Raw genomic sequence first — 16,131 nt, 5'->3', positions numbered from 1 at the left:
ATCACATTACCCAAGAGCAGCTGGACCAGAGCACTATATAGCTTCCATAGGAAGTGGCTGATTGAGAGCACTTCTATGGTTGTCTGAGTTAAAAATGTGGTCTGGAAAACTAGCAAGGTATTTCTGCCACTTGGGATAAGACTAATCCAGTTCAGGAACTACTGTATCTTCCTGCTGGGACAGTGACATTGTGGTCCTGATGTGTAAGATTATCATTCTACTAATTTTGGCCTCAACTGGAAGGGTATTTGAATTTCATACCTTGTTCACTGACTTCCCTAATATGGTACTTGATTGTTTAATAGAAACATTTTGCTGCTTAATAGGAGCTCAGGAGACAGCTTCAGCTTAATTTAGAACTAAAGATTATTAATGTCATTTATTCTTTTATGCAAAACGGGACAACAATTTCACTTTGTATGCTTTTATGTAGTGACCACGTTGACTAAAATGACAGTTCCTGAAAATCTAATTTTGTTTGTTTCTGACCAATAAAATGCCAAACTAGTCAGTGTAATGCATCCATTGCTCCTGTCAGGAGAGAAATCCATCTGAGAAAATTCAAAACCTTTTTGGAATGTGTGGTATCCCAACAATGATTACCTTGAAAGCATTTTTAGAGACCTTCAAAGCAGTTGCAGGGAGTACTCCTCAGACCTTCATTAAATATTGCTGCAATAAACTGAGGCGATGCAATTTAACACATGTCCTGGTCTCTACCATGACTTTTTAATCTCACAGCCGGTACTCTCTCAAGTGTAGGTACTTTAGGACAGTTGTTTCTTGCATTGACAGAGAATGAATGAAGAAAGTAGGTGGATTATTTACTGAAGATGTAGTAATCTTCATACTTCAAAGAATACTTTTGAACCCTTTCCTCTATTGATACTTACATATGAACATACAAATTAAAAGCAGGAGTAGGCCATTCGGCTCCTCGAGCCTGCTCTGCCATTTGATAAGATCATGGCTGATCTGATTGCGACCTCAATCCTACTTTCCTGTCTACCTACTATAACCTTAGATTCCTGATTAACAAGGGAGTCAATCTAACTTAGCCTTAAAAATATTCAATGACCTTTTCTCCATCACTCTCTGGGGAAGGGAGTCCACAGACTCACGACCCTCCGAGAAAAAAATTCTCCTCATCTCTGTCTTAAATGTGAGACCCTCTTATTTTTAAACTGTGGCCCCTAGTTCAAGACTCTCCCACAAGGGGAAACATCCTCTCAGCATCGACCCCTTCTAGTTCCCTCAGGATCTTTTATGTTTCAATAAGATCACCTCTCATTCTTCTAAACTCCACTGTATACAGGCCCAACTTGTCCAACCTTTCCTCATAAGATAACCCCCTTATCCCAGTAATCAGACGAATGAACCTTCTCTGAACAGCCTCCAAAGCAATTATTTCCTTTCTTAAATAAGGAGACCAAGACTGCACACAGTATTCCAGATTAGGTTTCGCCAATGCCCTGTACAGCTGTAGCAAAACATCTCTACTTTTATATTCTATTCCCCTTGCAATAAATGACAACATTCCATTTGCCTTCCTGATCTCTTGCTGTACCTGCGTACTAACTTTTTGTGATTCGTGTACTAGGACACCCAGATCCCTCTGTACTTCAGAGTTCTGCAATCTCTCTCCATTTAAATAATATACTGCTTTTCTACTCCTCCTGCCAAAGTGGACAAGTTCACATTTTCCCACATTATACTCCATCTGCCAAATTTTTGCTCACTCACTTAACCTATCTATATCCCTTTGCAGACTCTTTATGTCCTCTTCCCAACTTACTTCCCTACCTACCTTTGTGTTATCAGCAAATTTAGCAACCATACATTCGGTCCCTTCATCTAAGTCATTGATATAGATTGTATAAATAGTTGAGGCCCAAGCACTGATCCCTGTGGCACTCGTTACATCTTGCCAACCTGAAAATGCCTACTCTCTGTTTCCTGTTAGCTAACCAATCCTTTATCCATGCTAATATGTTACCCCCATACCATGAGCTCTTATTTTGTGTAGTGGCCTTTGATGTGGCACCTTGTCAAAAGCTTTCTGGAAATCCAAGTACACCGCATCCACATTGCTTGTTACTTCCTCAAAGAACGCAAGTAAATTAGTCAAACACGATTTTCCTTTCACAAAGCCGTGTTGACTCTGCCTGATTGCATTGAGATTTTCTACGTGCCCTGCTGTAACAACCTTAATAATAGATTCTAGCATTTTCCCTATGGCAGATGTTAAGCTAACTGGCCTGTAGTTTCCTGCTTTCTGTCTCCCGCCTTTCTTGAATTAGAGGAGTTACACTTGCTGCTTTCCAATCTGATGGGACCCTTCCGGAATCTAGGGAATTTTGAAAAATTAATATCAATGCATCTACTATCTCTGCAGCCAGTTCTTTTAAGACCCTAGGATGAAGTCCGTCAGGACCTGGGGACTTGTCAGCTTTTAGTTCTAATATTTTTGTAAATGTATATATTGTAAATGTTTTGAGTTCCTCCCTTTCATCTCTTGATTCGCAATTACTTCTGGCATGTTATTTGTATCCTCTACAGTGAAGACGGACGCAAAACCTCTGTTCAATTCCTCCACCATTTCCTTATTCTCCATTATTAATTCCCCAGATTCTCTCTAGAGGACCAATGCTCACTTTACTTGCTCCTTTTTTCCTTTTTAAATACCTGTAGAAACTCTTACTATCTGTTTTTATATTTCTAGCTAGCTTTCTCTCGTACTCTAATTTCTCCCTCATTATTCTATTAGTCATTCTTTTATATTCTGTCCAGTCTTCTAACCTGCCACTAATCTTCGTGGAATTGTATGCTTTTTCTTTCAATTTGATATTATCTTTAACTTGCTTAGTTAGCCATGGATGGTATGACCTTCCCCTAGAGTCTTTCTTTCTCACTGAAATGTATCTTTGCTGAGGTTATGAAATATCTCATTGAATGTCTGCCACTGCATCTCTACTGACATATCCATTAACCTAAGTTCCCAGTTCACTTTAGCCAGCTCTGTCTTCATGCCCTCATAATTGCCCTTACTTAAATTTAAAACACTAGCCTTAGACTTATTCTTCTCTCCCTCAAACTTAACTCCATATTGACACAGATTTGAGTAGGATTTTAATGCTTGTGTAAATTTGGTATTTTTGAAGAAAATTTATTCTTGGAAAATCAACCAATATCATATACTAGGTACAGCACAGGAGGAGGCCATTTGGCCCATCGTGCCTACGCCGGCTCTTTGAAAGAGCTATCCAATTAGTCCCATTCTCCTGCTCTTTCCCCATAGCCCTGTAAATTTTTTCCCTTCATGTATTTTTCCAATTCCTTTTGAAAGTTACTATTGAATCTGTTTCCACCACCCTTTCAGGCAGTGCATTCCAGATGATTACAACTCGCTGCTTAAAAAAAAAATATTTCTTCATGTCTCCTCTGGCTCTTTTGCCGATCACCTTAAATCTGTGTCCTCTGGTTACTGACCCTTCTGCCACTGGAAACAGTTTCTCCTTATTCACTCTTATCAAAACTGTTCTGGATTTTGAACACCTCTATCAAATCTCTTGTGTCATAAGATTATATCTGAACTGGAAAAGATGAAGGAAATATTCTCTTTGCTTAATGTATGTGCTAATGTGGCTTCTTGAAAGCAGAGTGGTGCTGGGAAGGGCAAATAGTGGGATGATGCATCATGTCCTTAAAAGGATAAGCATTCCAGAAAATTTTTCCTTGGGCCTGCAGTGGCATTAGTTTATTGAGTTGTGTTTTTTTTAGTTTAAATTTAAAAAAATACTAAATGGGTTTTGGGACAGATTTTCAAACTGGCTATTTTTATTTATACTTTTATAGAAATTCTCATCCAGAATAGTTGAATGTTTATTACATATGCTGTGGTTCAGTACATTTCTGTACCTAAAATAAGTTCTATTACAAATAGGGCTGTATAATTTTCCTAGGCTGCTTTAATTCTGCAGAGTCCATGAAGACCTGTGATTTCCACAGCATTTTACTTAGATTTTAGGATACATTGATGGCTTTCACATGGTCATAACAACTTTTTGGAATTTAATAGACACAAACTAAGCCTGTCGGAAAATTACAGCCCTAATTATGGATGAAGGACAAGTTTTCTTTTAATACTGCAAAGTTGCACCACCTTTAAGTGTAGAATGTGACTTTTTTTCTCCAGTGTTGAATTTTAATACTGTGAAACAACATTTTTTTTTCTTGTTTCTGTTTGTGCAAGTCCAAACTGAAGTTCTCATTCATGTTCAACTATTTTTTCAGTAAAAATAGTTAATTTTATAATCAAATCTTCCTTTAGGAAATGTTTGGTGAAGAGCAATGTTCTGATAGTTGGTTCCATGGAACCAACATAGCAACAAATCTGCATCACGTCATTAACTATGTGCGAGTCAGAGTTCCGGAGACGGCGCCTGAGGTGAGCAGGGAACCACCTGCCAGCACTAGCTCAGATACATCTTCTTTTGTACAGGTTAGTATGTATAAGTTGAGATGGTTTAGCTTTACATTTTCCAATAGCTGTTCAGAAATAACAAAGTTACTAATGTTTTCACACAAGTACTGTGCTTTACAGTTTATGTCATCTGTGTGACCTGTGCATGGCTGTTGATCTGTTCCTAATGTTTGTATGGCCCATAAAATAAATTCACTCTGCATTGACTTTAGAAATTTAGATGCGTATGGAAACAAATATTATACTCCCATGTTACCTCCTAGGCCTTTCAATTTTATATAAAATGATACTTTAGCATTAAACATGCTCCTTGTTCTCTTTTCAAGGCGATAAATTGCATTGAATGATCTTCTGAAGTCAGAAAGTGACAGGCCTTAGTTGTGTCCGCATCTTATCTGCTGCACTGTTCTTCTTCAACTGAAATAGAATAGACAAAGGAAGGAACAGCATTTATAAACTAGCTGTACTGTAACAGTTAAATAGTGATCAATATGCCATGTACTGTCTTATGAAACTAATGATTGATGATCAAAAGATTGGAATGAAGAGTGAGTCCATCAATCTATCTTCTGTCTTCAATTTGACAAGTCCATTCTTATTCACTCAGCACAAATTGTTTTCCACTTGAGTCCCATACCTTCAGTCTCCTTACAACCGCTGACTAATTTTGCACCCAGTTTGAAACTTGACTATGAGAAAACCTGTTATGTTGGCAGCTTGATTTAAAGATGCCCTGGTGAAGTGCCTTTATCAAAAGTTGATGTTGCCTTTCAGCCAGTCTGTTTACAATTGTTCAATCAGCTGTAAGCAAATTTAATGGGTAATTAGAATTGACCTTCAACGACAATCTCAAAATATAATTTTTTGTAAACATAATTATGTTGCTCTTAGTTCTTGTACCTAGAATATAGGCATACTTTCTAAATCACTGAGTTACTTTTATGAAGTTATTGTCCTTTTTTAAAACTGATTCTTTGGGGAAATCCTATTTCATTTTCAGCAGGAGAAGTTTAGTTGAACAAGTCACCAAGTATCTAACTCTGCTCAAAAGCTATAAGGATCGAATAATGAAAGTTCAAATTTAAGTTCTTTTAATTATATATTCTGGAGCTAGAGATGTCTGTACTTTGGACTTTTAAAAATTCCATTAATGTCCCCCCTGAATTAATTTTAGGACATCACATAAGAACTTAAGAAGTAGGAGTAGGCCATGCGGCCCCTTGAACCTGCTCCACCATTCAATAAGATCATGGCTGATCTTGTACCTCAACTCCACTTTCCTGCCCTATCCCCACATCCCTTGATTCCCTTGGTGTCCAAAAATCTATAGACCTCTGTCTTGAATATACTCAACAACTCCAAAGATTCACAACGCTCTGAGTGAAAATATTTCTCCTCATCTCGGTCCTAAAAGTCCGACCCCTTATCTTAAGACTATGACCCCGAGTTTTAGACTCTCCTGTCAAAGGAAACAGCCTCTCAGCATCTACCCTGTCAAGCCCTCTCAGAATTTTATACGTTTCAATGAGATCACCTCTTATTCTTCTAAACTCCAGAGAATATAGGCCCATTCTACTCAATCTCTCCCCATAGGACAACCCTCTCACCCCAGGAATCAATCTAGTGAACCTTCGTTGCACCCCCTCTAAGGCAAGTATATCCTTCCTCAGGTAAGGAGACCAAAACTCTACACAGTACTCCAGATGTGGTCTCACGCGTCTTATATAATTGCAGCAAGATCTCCATACTCTTATACTCCAACCCCCTCGCAACAAAGGCTAACGTACCATTTGTCTTCCTAATTGCTTGCTGTACCTGCACGTTAACTTTCTGTGATTGGTATACAAGGACACCCAAATCCCTCTGAATACCAACATTTCTTAGTCTCTCACCTTTCCAAAAAAAATTCTGTTTCTCTATTCTTCCTACCAAATTGGATAATTTCACATTTCCCCACTTTATTCTCTATCTGCCACCTTCTCGCCCACTCATTTAACCTGTCTGTATCCCTTTGCAGCCTCTTTGGTCCTCCTCGCAGCTTACTTTCCCACCTAGCTTTGTATCGTCAGCAAACCTGGATACATTACACTCTGTCACCTCATCTAAGTCAATGATATATATTGTAAACAGCTCAGGCCCAAGCACTGATCCCTGTGACACCCCACTAGTTAAAACCTGCCAACCCGAAAATGACCAGTTTATTTCTATTCTCTGTTTTCTGTCTGTTAACCAATCCTCAATCCATGCTAATGTATTCAACCCCATGAGCCCTAATCTTGTGTAACAACCTCTTGTGTGGCACCTAATCAAATGCCTTTTGAAAATCCAAATACACGACATCCATTGGTTCCCCCTTATCTACTCTGCTAGTTACACCCTTAAAACAACTCTAGTAGATTTGTCAAACATGTTTTCCCTTTCATCAAACTGTGTTGACTTTGCCTAATCCAATTATGATTTTTTAAGTGCCCTGTTCTTATGTCTTTAATAATAGATTCTAGCATATTCCCTACTACTGATGTGAGGCTAACTGGCCTATAGTTTCCTGTTTTCTCTCTTCCCCCTTCTTGAATAACACAGTTACATTTACTACCTTCCAATCCACGGGGATGGTTCTAGAATCTACGGAATTCTGGAAGATCAAAACCAATGCATCCACTATCTCTGCAGCCCCCTCTTTTAAAACCTCAGAATGTATGCCATCAGGTCCAGGGGATTTGTCGGCTTTTAGTCCTGTTAATTTCTTCAGTACTTTTTCTTTACTAATCTTAATTACTTTAAGTTCCTTACTCTCATTAGACCCTTGGTTCCCCACTATTTCCAGTATATTTTTTGTGTCTTCTACTGTGAAGACAGATCCAAAATATTTGTTTAACGTCTCTGCCATTTCCTTATTCCCCTTTTATAATTTCTCCAGTCTCTGCTTTACTTTCACTAATCTCTTCCTTTTTACATACTTGTAGAAACTCTTACAATCTGTTTTTATATTTCTTGCTAGTTTACTCTCATTCAATTTTCTCCCTCTTTATCAATTTCTTGGTCATCCTTTGCTGATTTCTAAAACTCTCCTAATCCTCAAGTTTGCTACTCTTTTTGGCAACATTGTAAGCCTCTTCTTTTAATATAATACTCTCCTTAACTTGTCTAGTTAGCCACAGTTGGATCATTTTTCCCATGGCGTTTTTATTCCTCAAGGGCATGTATATTGGTTGAGAATTATGAATTATTTCTTTAAATGTTCGCCATTGCTTATCTACCATCATACCATTTAACCTAATTTCCCAATCGATCTTAGCCAACTCACCCCTTATACCTACATAATTGGCTTTGCTTAAATTTAAGACCCTAGTTTTGGACTTAACTACATCACCTCAAACTCAATATGAAATTCTGTCATATGATCACTCTCCCCAGAGGATCCTGCCTCATCATACAATGCTAGATCACTTCAGGCTTTGCTTCTTGCTCCCCCCCGAGGTATTTAATTTTGATAGAAAGAATGTGTGTATAATATAAATTATATAGATCTTCCCATGTCAGAAACCACTCCCCAGCTAAGAGTGCAGGTTGGAAACCTATTTGCTGGCCTCGTTCAGCACCGTTATGTAACTGCCCACGAAGAGGTGGAGTTCTCTTTCTTCCTGTCGGTAGTACTTCTGCTTGTTTCCTCTCCTTGAGAGTTGGCTAGCTACTTGGATCACTTCATAGAATTGCTGACACTTCAAGAATTTTCATTTATTTAGCACTCTTCAAGTAAAAGAATACCTGAGTGCTATACAAAGGGGAGAGACTGATATGAAGCAGGAAAGGAGGAATTGGGTGGGTGGAGAAGAAAAAAGTTTGTAAAGACTGGGTGAGAGAGGTAACCAAGCAAAATTGTTTTGCAAGAAAATTCCAGAAGGCAGCGGTATAGTGCCTGAAAGACTGGCCTCTGATGGTGGAGCAGAGGATATGGGGAACAAGTAGCAACTGAATCAGAGGAGTGTGGAGGGTGTGGGCTGGCACACAAGACTAGAGAAGATAACAGGCAGGTGAACTGAGGCCATGGAGAACTTTCAAAATGACAATCTTGAACTTGACTCGTTGGGGAGCAGGAGTCGGTGGAACATGGTGACGAGGTAAGGGATGTGTGGGAGAGGATTTAAGCTGCAGAGTTCTGAGTTGGTTGGAGTTATGGGAGGTGGGGAGGCTGGTGAGTACAGCATTTTAAGAAATCAATTCTCCACGTGATGAAGGCATGGAGTAGGACTTCAGCAGTATAATGGGAGAGATAGGAGCATAAATGGCTAATGTTCCACAGATGATAGAAGTCTGGCTTAATATGTAAAAAAACATGAGGTTGTGGTGAAAAGCTTAGCTCAAACTGAGGTTGTGCACCATCAGATTTAGTTTGGGTGAGGAGCATTGGAGCTTGATGTAGTTGGGCCAAGAGAGGGTTGACGTTGAGGTATTTTTTAAAAAAAAGCTTATCCAGCAATTGATGTTGGATAAACAGTGGGGGCTAGTACAGCAACAGCCTTGGAATATATGGTATTGCCTGACATGCAGGGTTGGGCATCATTGGCACTCATGTAGAAGCTGATTCTGTGCTTGTGGATGATATTGCCTAGGGTTACACAAATGATGAATAGGAAGGAAGCAAGAAGAGAGCCCAGGACACATTGGAGGTGACTGTGCAGCTGCAAGAGGAGAAATTGTTTGAGTAGATGTAGTGACTGAATTGGAACAAATGAGAGTGGAACTATGAGAGAGAGGTGGCAGAGATGGACTGTAGCGAGGAATGGAGAGCTAAAAGCAGCAGAAAGGTTAGGACTGGATAGTTAGCCATTGTCGAACATTTTGTTGCTGACCTTGATTAGCAATCTCAATGTTGTGGAAACCAGACAGGGAATAGTAAGAGTTGCTTGCATAGCCAAATGATCATTTAACAATCTTAGAGCTGAGATGTAGTTTGAGAAAATAGAGGGGTATGAGAAAATAAAGGGTTTGAGGATGGGTTTTTAAAGAAGAGGTTAATGGAGCAGTTTTGAAAGTGGTGGAACAATAGCTGAAAATAGGGAGAGGTTGATTTTTGTCAGTCAGCATAGTGTCAACAAAGAGAAGCTATTTGGTTTGGAGCCAGGTTGGAAGGGGGTCAATAGAGCGGGTGGATCTATGTGGAGAAAATTACTTTGCAGCAGAAGCTGCAGAGTATAAAATCATAGAAATTTATAGCACAGAAGGAGGCCATTTGGCCCAATGTGTCTGTGCCAGGAAGGCACATGGCACACAGAGGAAGGTGGTTAAGTTGGGGGAGAGCTAGAAGGGTGGAAAGGCAAACGAAGCTTCATGGATGGCCTCAGTTTTGGAAACAAACTTGTCAATGAGCTCTTTGCATTTAGTACGAAGAAGTGAGGATGCAAGATTTTGGGGGAGGGAGCGGGGATGTTTTTGGGTGGAGAAAAGTAGCTTGGGGTTATTCTTGCTATCCATGGTGACCCTGGAGTACTGGGAGGATTTGACTACAGACAGTGAGCACCAACACTGCATGAGCTGGTCAAACCAGATCTGCCAGTGGACAACCCAGCCCTCGTCTACCACGTGATTTAGTATGCAGCTTTTGGACTTGAGTTGATGATTGTTCCAGGGAGAACACGGAGGATGGGAAACTGTCTGGGATCTGGTGGGGATGAGGACATTGAAGATAGAGGTAAAACAACTGTGGAGTAGATTAATGGAGGAACAGAGGTCGGAGGGGGGTCAAAGGAGGGAGAGCTAGGATTTGAAAGGGTACCAGTAAGGGAATTGGAGAGGTTTTTTTGTTCCAGGGCTGGATAAAGATGATCAAATGATTAGGTTGAGGGGAGGAAATGGGTAGGTTGTATATGAGGAAGGAGATGAGCAAGTAATTGGAAATGAGCCCGAGGAGGTGAGTCTTGAGTGATGACAGTACAGTGGGTGGCATTCTGTGTGGATAGAAGAGTTTATTTTGAAGGAGAGATTGAAGTGAGGGCTGAGAAATCAAAGACATTAGGCATTTGTGTTAATCCACATTGTATTGTGGATTTCTAGCACCGATATTATCACCGTCACAGAAGCCAGTCTTCAGCCAATTCGATTCACTCCACGTTATGTCAAGAAACGGCTGAGTGCACTGGATACAGTAAAGGCTGTGGGCCCCGACAACATTCCGGCAGTAGTGCGAAAACTTGTGCTCCAGAACTAGCTGTGCCTCGAGTCAAGCTGCTCCAGTACAGCTACAACACTGGCATCTACCCAACAATTTGGAAAATTGCCCAGGTATGTCCTGTCCACAAAAAGCAGGACAAATCCAATCCGGCCAATTACCGCCCCATCAGTCTACTCGCAATCATCAGCAAAGTGATGGAAGGTGTCGTCGACAGTGCTATCAAGCGACACTTACCAATAACTTGCTTACCGATGCTCTGTTTGGGTTCCGCCAGGACCACTCTGCTCCAGACCTCATTACAATCTTGGTCCAAACATGGACAAAAGAGCTGAACTCCAGAGGTGAGGTGAGAGTGACTGCCCTTGACATCAAGGCAGCATTTGACCGAGTGTGGCACCAAGGAGCCCTAGTAAAATTGAAGTCAATGGGAATCGGGGAAACTCTCCAGTGGCTGGAGTCACACCCAGCCCAAAGGAAGATAGTGGTTGTTGGAGGCCAACTATCTCAGCCCCAGGGCATTGCCCTGAGGAACTCATGCAGCAATCTCCTAGGCCCAACTGTCTTCAGCTGCTTCATCAATGACCTTCCCTCCATCATAAGGTCATAAATGGGGATGTTCGCTGATGGTTGCTCAGTGTTCAGTTCCATTCACAACCCCTCAAATAATGAAGCAGTCCGTGCCTGCATTCAGCAAGACCTGGACAACATCCAGGCTTGGGCTCATAAGTGGCAAGTAACATTTGTGCCCGACAAGTGCCAGACAATGCCATCTCCAACAAGAGAGTCTAACCACCTCCCTTTGACATTCAACGGCATTACCATCGCTGAATCCCCCACCATCAACATCCTGGGGGTCACCATTGACCAGAAACTTAACTGGACCAGCCACATAAATACTGTGGCTACAAGAGCAGGTCAGAGTCTGGGTATTCTGTGGCGAGTGACGCACCTCCTGACTCCCCAAAGCCTTTCCACCATTTACAAGGCACAAGTCAGGGTGATGGAATACTCGCCACTTGCCTGGATGAGTGCAGCTCCAACAACACTCAAGAAATTCGACACCATCCAGGACAAAGCAGCTGGCTTGATTGGTACCCCATCAAACCCTCAATGATGGCGGAGTCCAGCACGTGAGTGCAAAAGACAAGGCTGAAGCGTTTGCAACCATCTTCAGCCAGAAGTGCCGAGTGGATGATCCATCTCGGCCTCCTCCCGATATCCCCACCATCACGGAAGCCAGTCTTCAGCCAATTCGGTTCACTCCACGTGATATCAAGAAACGGCTGAGTGCACTGGATACAGCAAAGGCTATGGGCCCTGACAACATCCCAGCTGTAGTGCTGAAGACTTGTGCTCCACAACTAGCTGCGCCTCTAGCCAAGCTATTCCAGTACAGCTACAACACTGGCATCTACCCGACAATGTGGAAAATTGCTCAGGTATGTCCTGTCCACAAAAAGCAGGACAAATCCAATCCAGCCAATTACCACCCCATCAGTCTACTCGCAATCATCAGCAAAGTGATGGAATGTGTCGTCGACAGTGCTATCAAGCGGCACTTACTGACCAATAACCTGCTCACCGATGCTCAGTTTGGGTTCCGCCAGGACCACTCGGCACCAGACCTCATTACAGCCTTGGTCCAAACATGGACAAAAGTGCTGAATTCCAGAGGTGAGGTGAGAGTGACTGCCCTTGACATCAAGGCAGCATTTGACCGAGTGTGGCACCAAGGAGCCCCAGTAAAATCTAAGTCAATGGGAATCAGGGGGAAAACTCTCCAGTGGCTGGAGTCATACCCAGCACAAAGGAAGATGGTAGTGGTTGTTGGAGGCCAATCATCTCAGCCCCAGGACATTGCTGCAGGAGTTCCTCAGGGCAGTGTCCTAGGCCCAACCATCTTCAGCTGCTTCATCAATGACCTTCCCTACATCATAAGGTCAGAAATGGGGATGTTCGCTGATAACTGCACAGTGTTCAGTTCTATTCGCAACTCCTCAAATAATGAAGCAGTCCGAGTCCGCATGCAGCAAGACCTGGACAACATCCAGGCTTGGGCTCATAAGTGGCAAGTAACATTCGTGCCAGATAAGTGCCAGGCAATGACCATCTCCAACAAGAGAGAGTCTAACCACCTCCCCTTGACATTCAACGGCATTACCATCGCCGAATCCCCCACCACCAACATCCTGGGGGTCACCATTGACCAGAAACTTAACTGGACCAGCCATATAAATACTGTGGCTATGAGAGCAGGTCAGAGGCTGGGTATTCTGCGGCGAGTGACTCACCTCCTGACTCCCCAAAGCCTTTCCACCATCTACAAGGCACAAGTCAGGAGTGTTATGGAATACTCTCCACTTGCTTGGATGAGTGCAGCTCCAACAACACTCAAGAAGCTCGACACCATCCAAGATAAAGCAGCCCGCTTGATTGACACCCCATCCACCACCCTAAACATTCACTCCCTTCACCACCGGCGCACTGTGGCTGCAGTGTGTACCATCTACAAGATGCACTGCAGCAACTCGCCAAGGCTTCTTCGACAGCATCTCCCAAACCCGCGACCTCTACCACCTGGAAGGACAAGGGCAGCAGGCACATGGGAAGAACACCACCTGCACGTTCCCCTCCAAGTCACACACCATTCCGACTTGGAAATATATCGCCGTTCCTTCATCGTCGTTGGATCAAAATCCTGGAACTCCCTACCTGACAGCACTGTGGGAGAACCTTCACCTCACAGGCTGCAGCATTTCAAGAAGATTGCTCACCACCACCTTCTCAAGGGCAATTAGTGATGGGCAATAAATGCTGGTTTTGCCAGCGACACCCACATTCCATGAACGAATAAAAAAAAGAAATAAAATGTTTTCCAATACAGATTTGTTGTCTGCTTGGAGAAGATACACTGAAATTTCTGAAGTGCCCTTTCAGTATCACACTGGAATCGTCTGTTGTTGATGTTAGATAGGTCATTACCACACAGTCAGCTATAAACATAAAAAAGCTTCTAACTATATTTGTCCTAGCTGACCTATAGGGAATTTATATTCAGTGATGTAGATGGAAATAAAATGATGTACCTTGGGGCATGCAAGGGCGTTTACATTTATCGAAAAACTGTATCTGTTGTTACTTTCAAAACTTACATTTCTATGCTTTACATCACTTTTCCTGTCTCTCTTCCTCTGTGATAGGGGTCAAGAAGGGCCACTGCTCTCAACAGAGAGGTACTTCAATTTTTGTCTTGCTTTGAATAACCTGTTTGTCAAAGTACTTGTGTGCAGTGTTGCAGAATTCACTTCCTGAGTATACATTATGGAAGAAACACAATAAACTTGAGTACTGCTTAAAATTACCTTTAACCCCACAGTTAACCTTACGGCACCAATTCACTGCTAGGGATACAGCCTTTCCTTCCCCCACCTTACGCAGGTTGAAGCTGGTTAATTATACTTTGATTTCTGTAAACTCAAATTATTTGTCCTTAAGTGGTGCTTTAGTGCATTTTAAAAAGGGGGAAGAAAGTGCATCACCATGGTTATACCATCAGAAAGAATGGGGAAGATTTTCAACTTGCTGCTCCGGTGTAAAACTGGTGTTGCGGATCGGCCATCCAGTTTTCCAGTTCCATAGATTTCAATAGAAGTGAAATTCAGGTGGTTTCTGTAACTGACAGCCGATTGGCAACAACAGTTTTACACCTGGAAAGCAAGTTTAAAAATCTACCTTGATGCCATATGTGGTCTAGCAGTTATGATCATTCACTGATATTTAAACTCTTCATTTAAATTTATTATTGCAAAGAATTTGAATTTCATTTCATTTCTCTTCTAGAATTCAAATACAGCTCAAGTCTTCAGTTTAGTTGCAGAACGTAGACGGAAGTTTCAGGAGATTATAAATCGCAACAGTGGCAACGCTATTCAGACTACGGACGTTAGACCAAAGACATCAAAGTGGACTGCTCCTAGTTCAACTCCACAACTCACCACAGCCATTTTGGAAGTCAGAGAAAGCATGCTTTCTCTCCTTATCAAACTCCATCATAAACTCTCAGGAAAACAAAACTCCTACTATCCGTTCTGGTTAGAAGATTCAGAGTCCACATCTAGGTTGGATCCAATGAAACAAATCCATGGCGATGGGACAACAGCAGTAGAAAGAATTTTAATAAAAGCTGCAGTACGGAGTCGGCAGAACAAGTGCAGCATTGAGGAGATCTGTAGGAAGGTGGCACCGCCTGTACCTCCTAAGAAGAGTAGCTCAGCAGATAAGAAAGCTTTGGATAAAGAAGAAAGGTAAATGTTTACCCAGAAGTATGTGTAGATTTGATGGAATGGAACTTAAAAACTGGCCTAATAGGAAAACAACAAGTTCCTATTTACATGTATTTCCTATTTTTGAACACATCTGGAAATTGTAATTACATCCTATCTTTATTTTAAGGGTTTCAGTTGTACACCAGGATAAAAAAAGAATCTAATAATGAAACAAAATTGCTTGCATTTGAGCGTAAAAGTTCTTTTATGTGCTGATGTACCATGGTAAGCAATAGTACCACATCAGTATATAAATAGTTTGTATTGTGTAAGGCCAGGTGAAGTTAATGCAACAATATTTTCAGCAAGGGCAGGGGGGTGGTTGTAGAGGAGGATTGAGAGGATGGTGCTGTTTATTTTGGCATTTTTAAAAGCTTATTTAAAAATGAAAGGAATATTGGCATGAATGCCTTGAGTCCTTTTATTTTGTTTGTTGCAAATTACATTAAAATTAGATTTTACGTTTAGAGTCTCTCCCAGTGTTGGAGCTCTGAAATCCAGAGGTGTTGCAAAAAGTTCAAATATGTTGACTGTCAGTGTAATAAAACAGTTGAATATAACTACATTTGGTTTTAATAAGCAATACAAGTTTATATCTATTCAGTCTCAATATAAATCCGGATCAGAATTATTAGCATTATAATAAGATAGTGTTACTTGAAATATGTTCCACTCAACATGATAAAAATTTAGATTACATATCTGTATATTGCAAATGAGGCATGAATTTCCAAGTGGACGTGATGAAAAGAAAAATAAACTGCAAATGCTGGAAATCTGAAATAGAAAATGCTAGATGTACACAGCAGGCCCATCTCTATTCAGATGTTGACACACCTACTGTGCACTCCAGCATTTCTTGTGTAGCTGTATATGCTTTTAAAACAATTGGAATAGAAGAGTGACTCAATTTTATTTTAGAAATCTGTTAAAAATTATACTAGCTTTCAAATCAGAGGTAAATTTAATTTTTAAACTGCTTACATGTTCCAAAAAGCCTCACAGCTGTTATAATGCTACTGTGTGTACATTTTTATATGCCAGGAGCAAAATTCTGCAATTTGCAAAGTTGGTAGAGAGAAAAACACAAGCATTTGGACATGAATTTCTTTAGCTGTCATTCAATTTTGATTTGCAGATTTTCTGTCTGTATA

At 41.2% G+C, this 16,131-nt stretch overlaps 1 protein-coding gene across 4 annotated transcripts in view; it reads left to right on the top strand.

Moving 5' to 3' along the window:
- ubr3 (ubiquitin protein ligase E3 component n-recognin 3) overlaps window positions 1-16,131 on the top strand; it is a 323,662-nt gene that overhangs the window by 97,848 nt on the left and 209,683 nt on the right. For 2 of the 4 annotated variants that reach the window (XM_067987502.1, XM_067987501.1), the window contains exons 22-24: window positions 4,331-4,501; window positions 13,853-13,885; window positions 14,493-14,956. In XM_067987502.1, coding sequence (XP_067843603.1) covers window positions 4,331-4,501; window positions 13,853-13,885; window positions 14,493-14,956 — 668 coding nt within the window. The remainder of the gene's footprint in view (window positions 1-4,330; window positions 4,502-13,852; window positions 13,886-14,492; window positions 14,957-16,131) is intronic. The other 2 variants (XM_067987503.1, XM_067987504.1) reach the window with 1 other exon arrangement.

Source organism: Heptranchias perlo, chromosome 7, assembly GCF_035084215.1.
Source record: "Heptranchias perlo isolate sHepPer1 chromosome 7, sHepPer1.hap1, whole genome shotgun sequence".
Classification (NCBI taxonomy): Eukaryota; Metazoa; Chordata; class Chondrichthyes; order Hexanchiformes; family Hexanchidae; genus Heptranchias; species Heptranchias perlo.
Note: the sequence above shows the minus strand (reverse complement) of the source record. Positions and strands in the feature narration are given on the sequence as shown.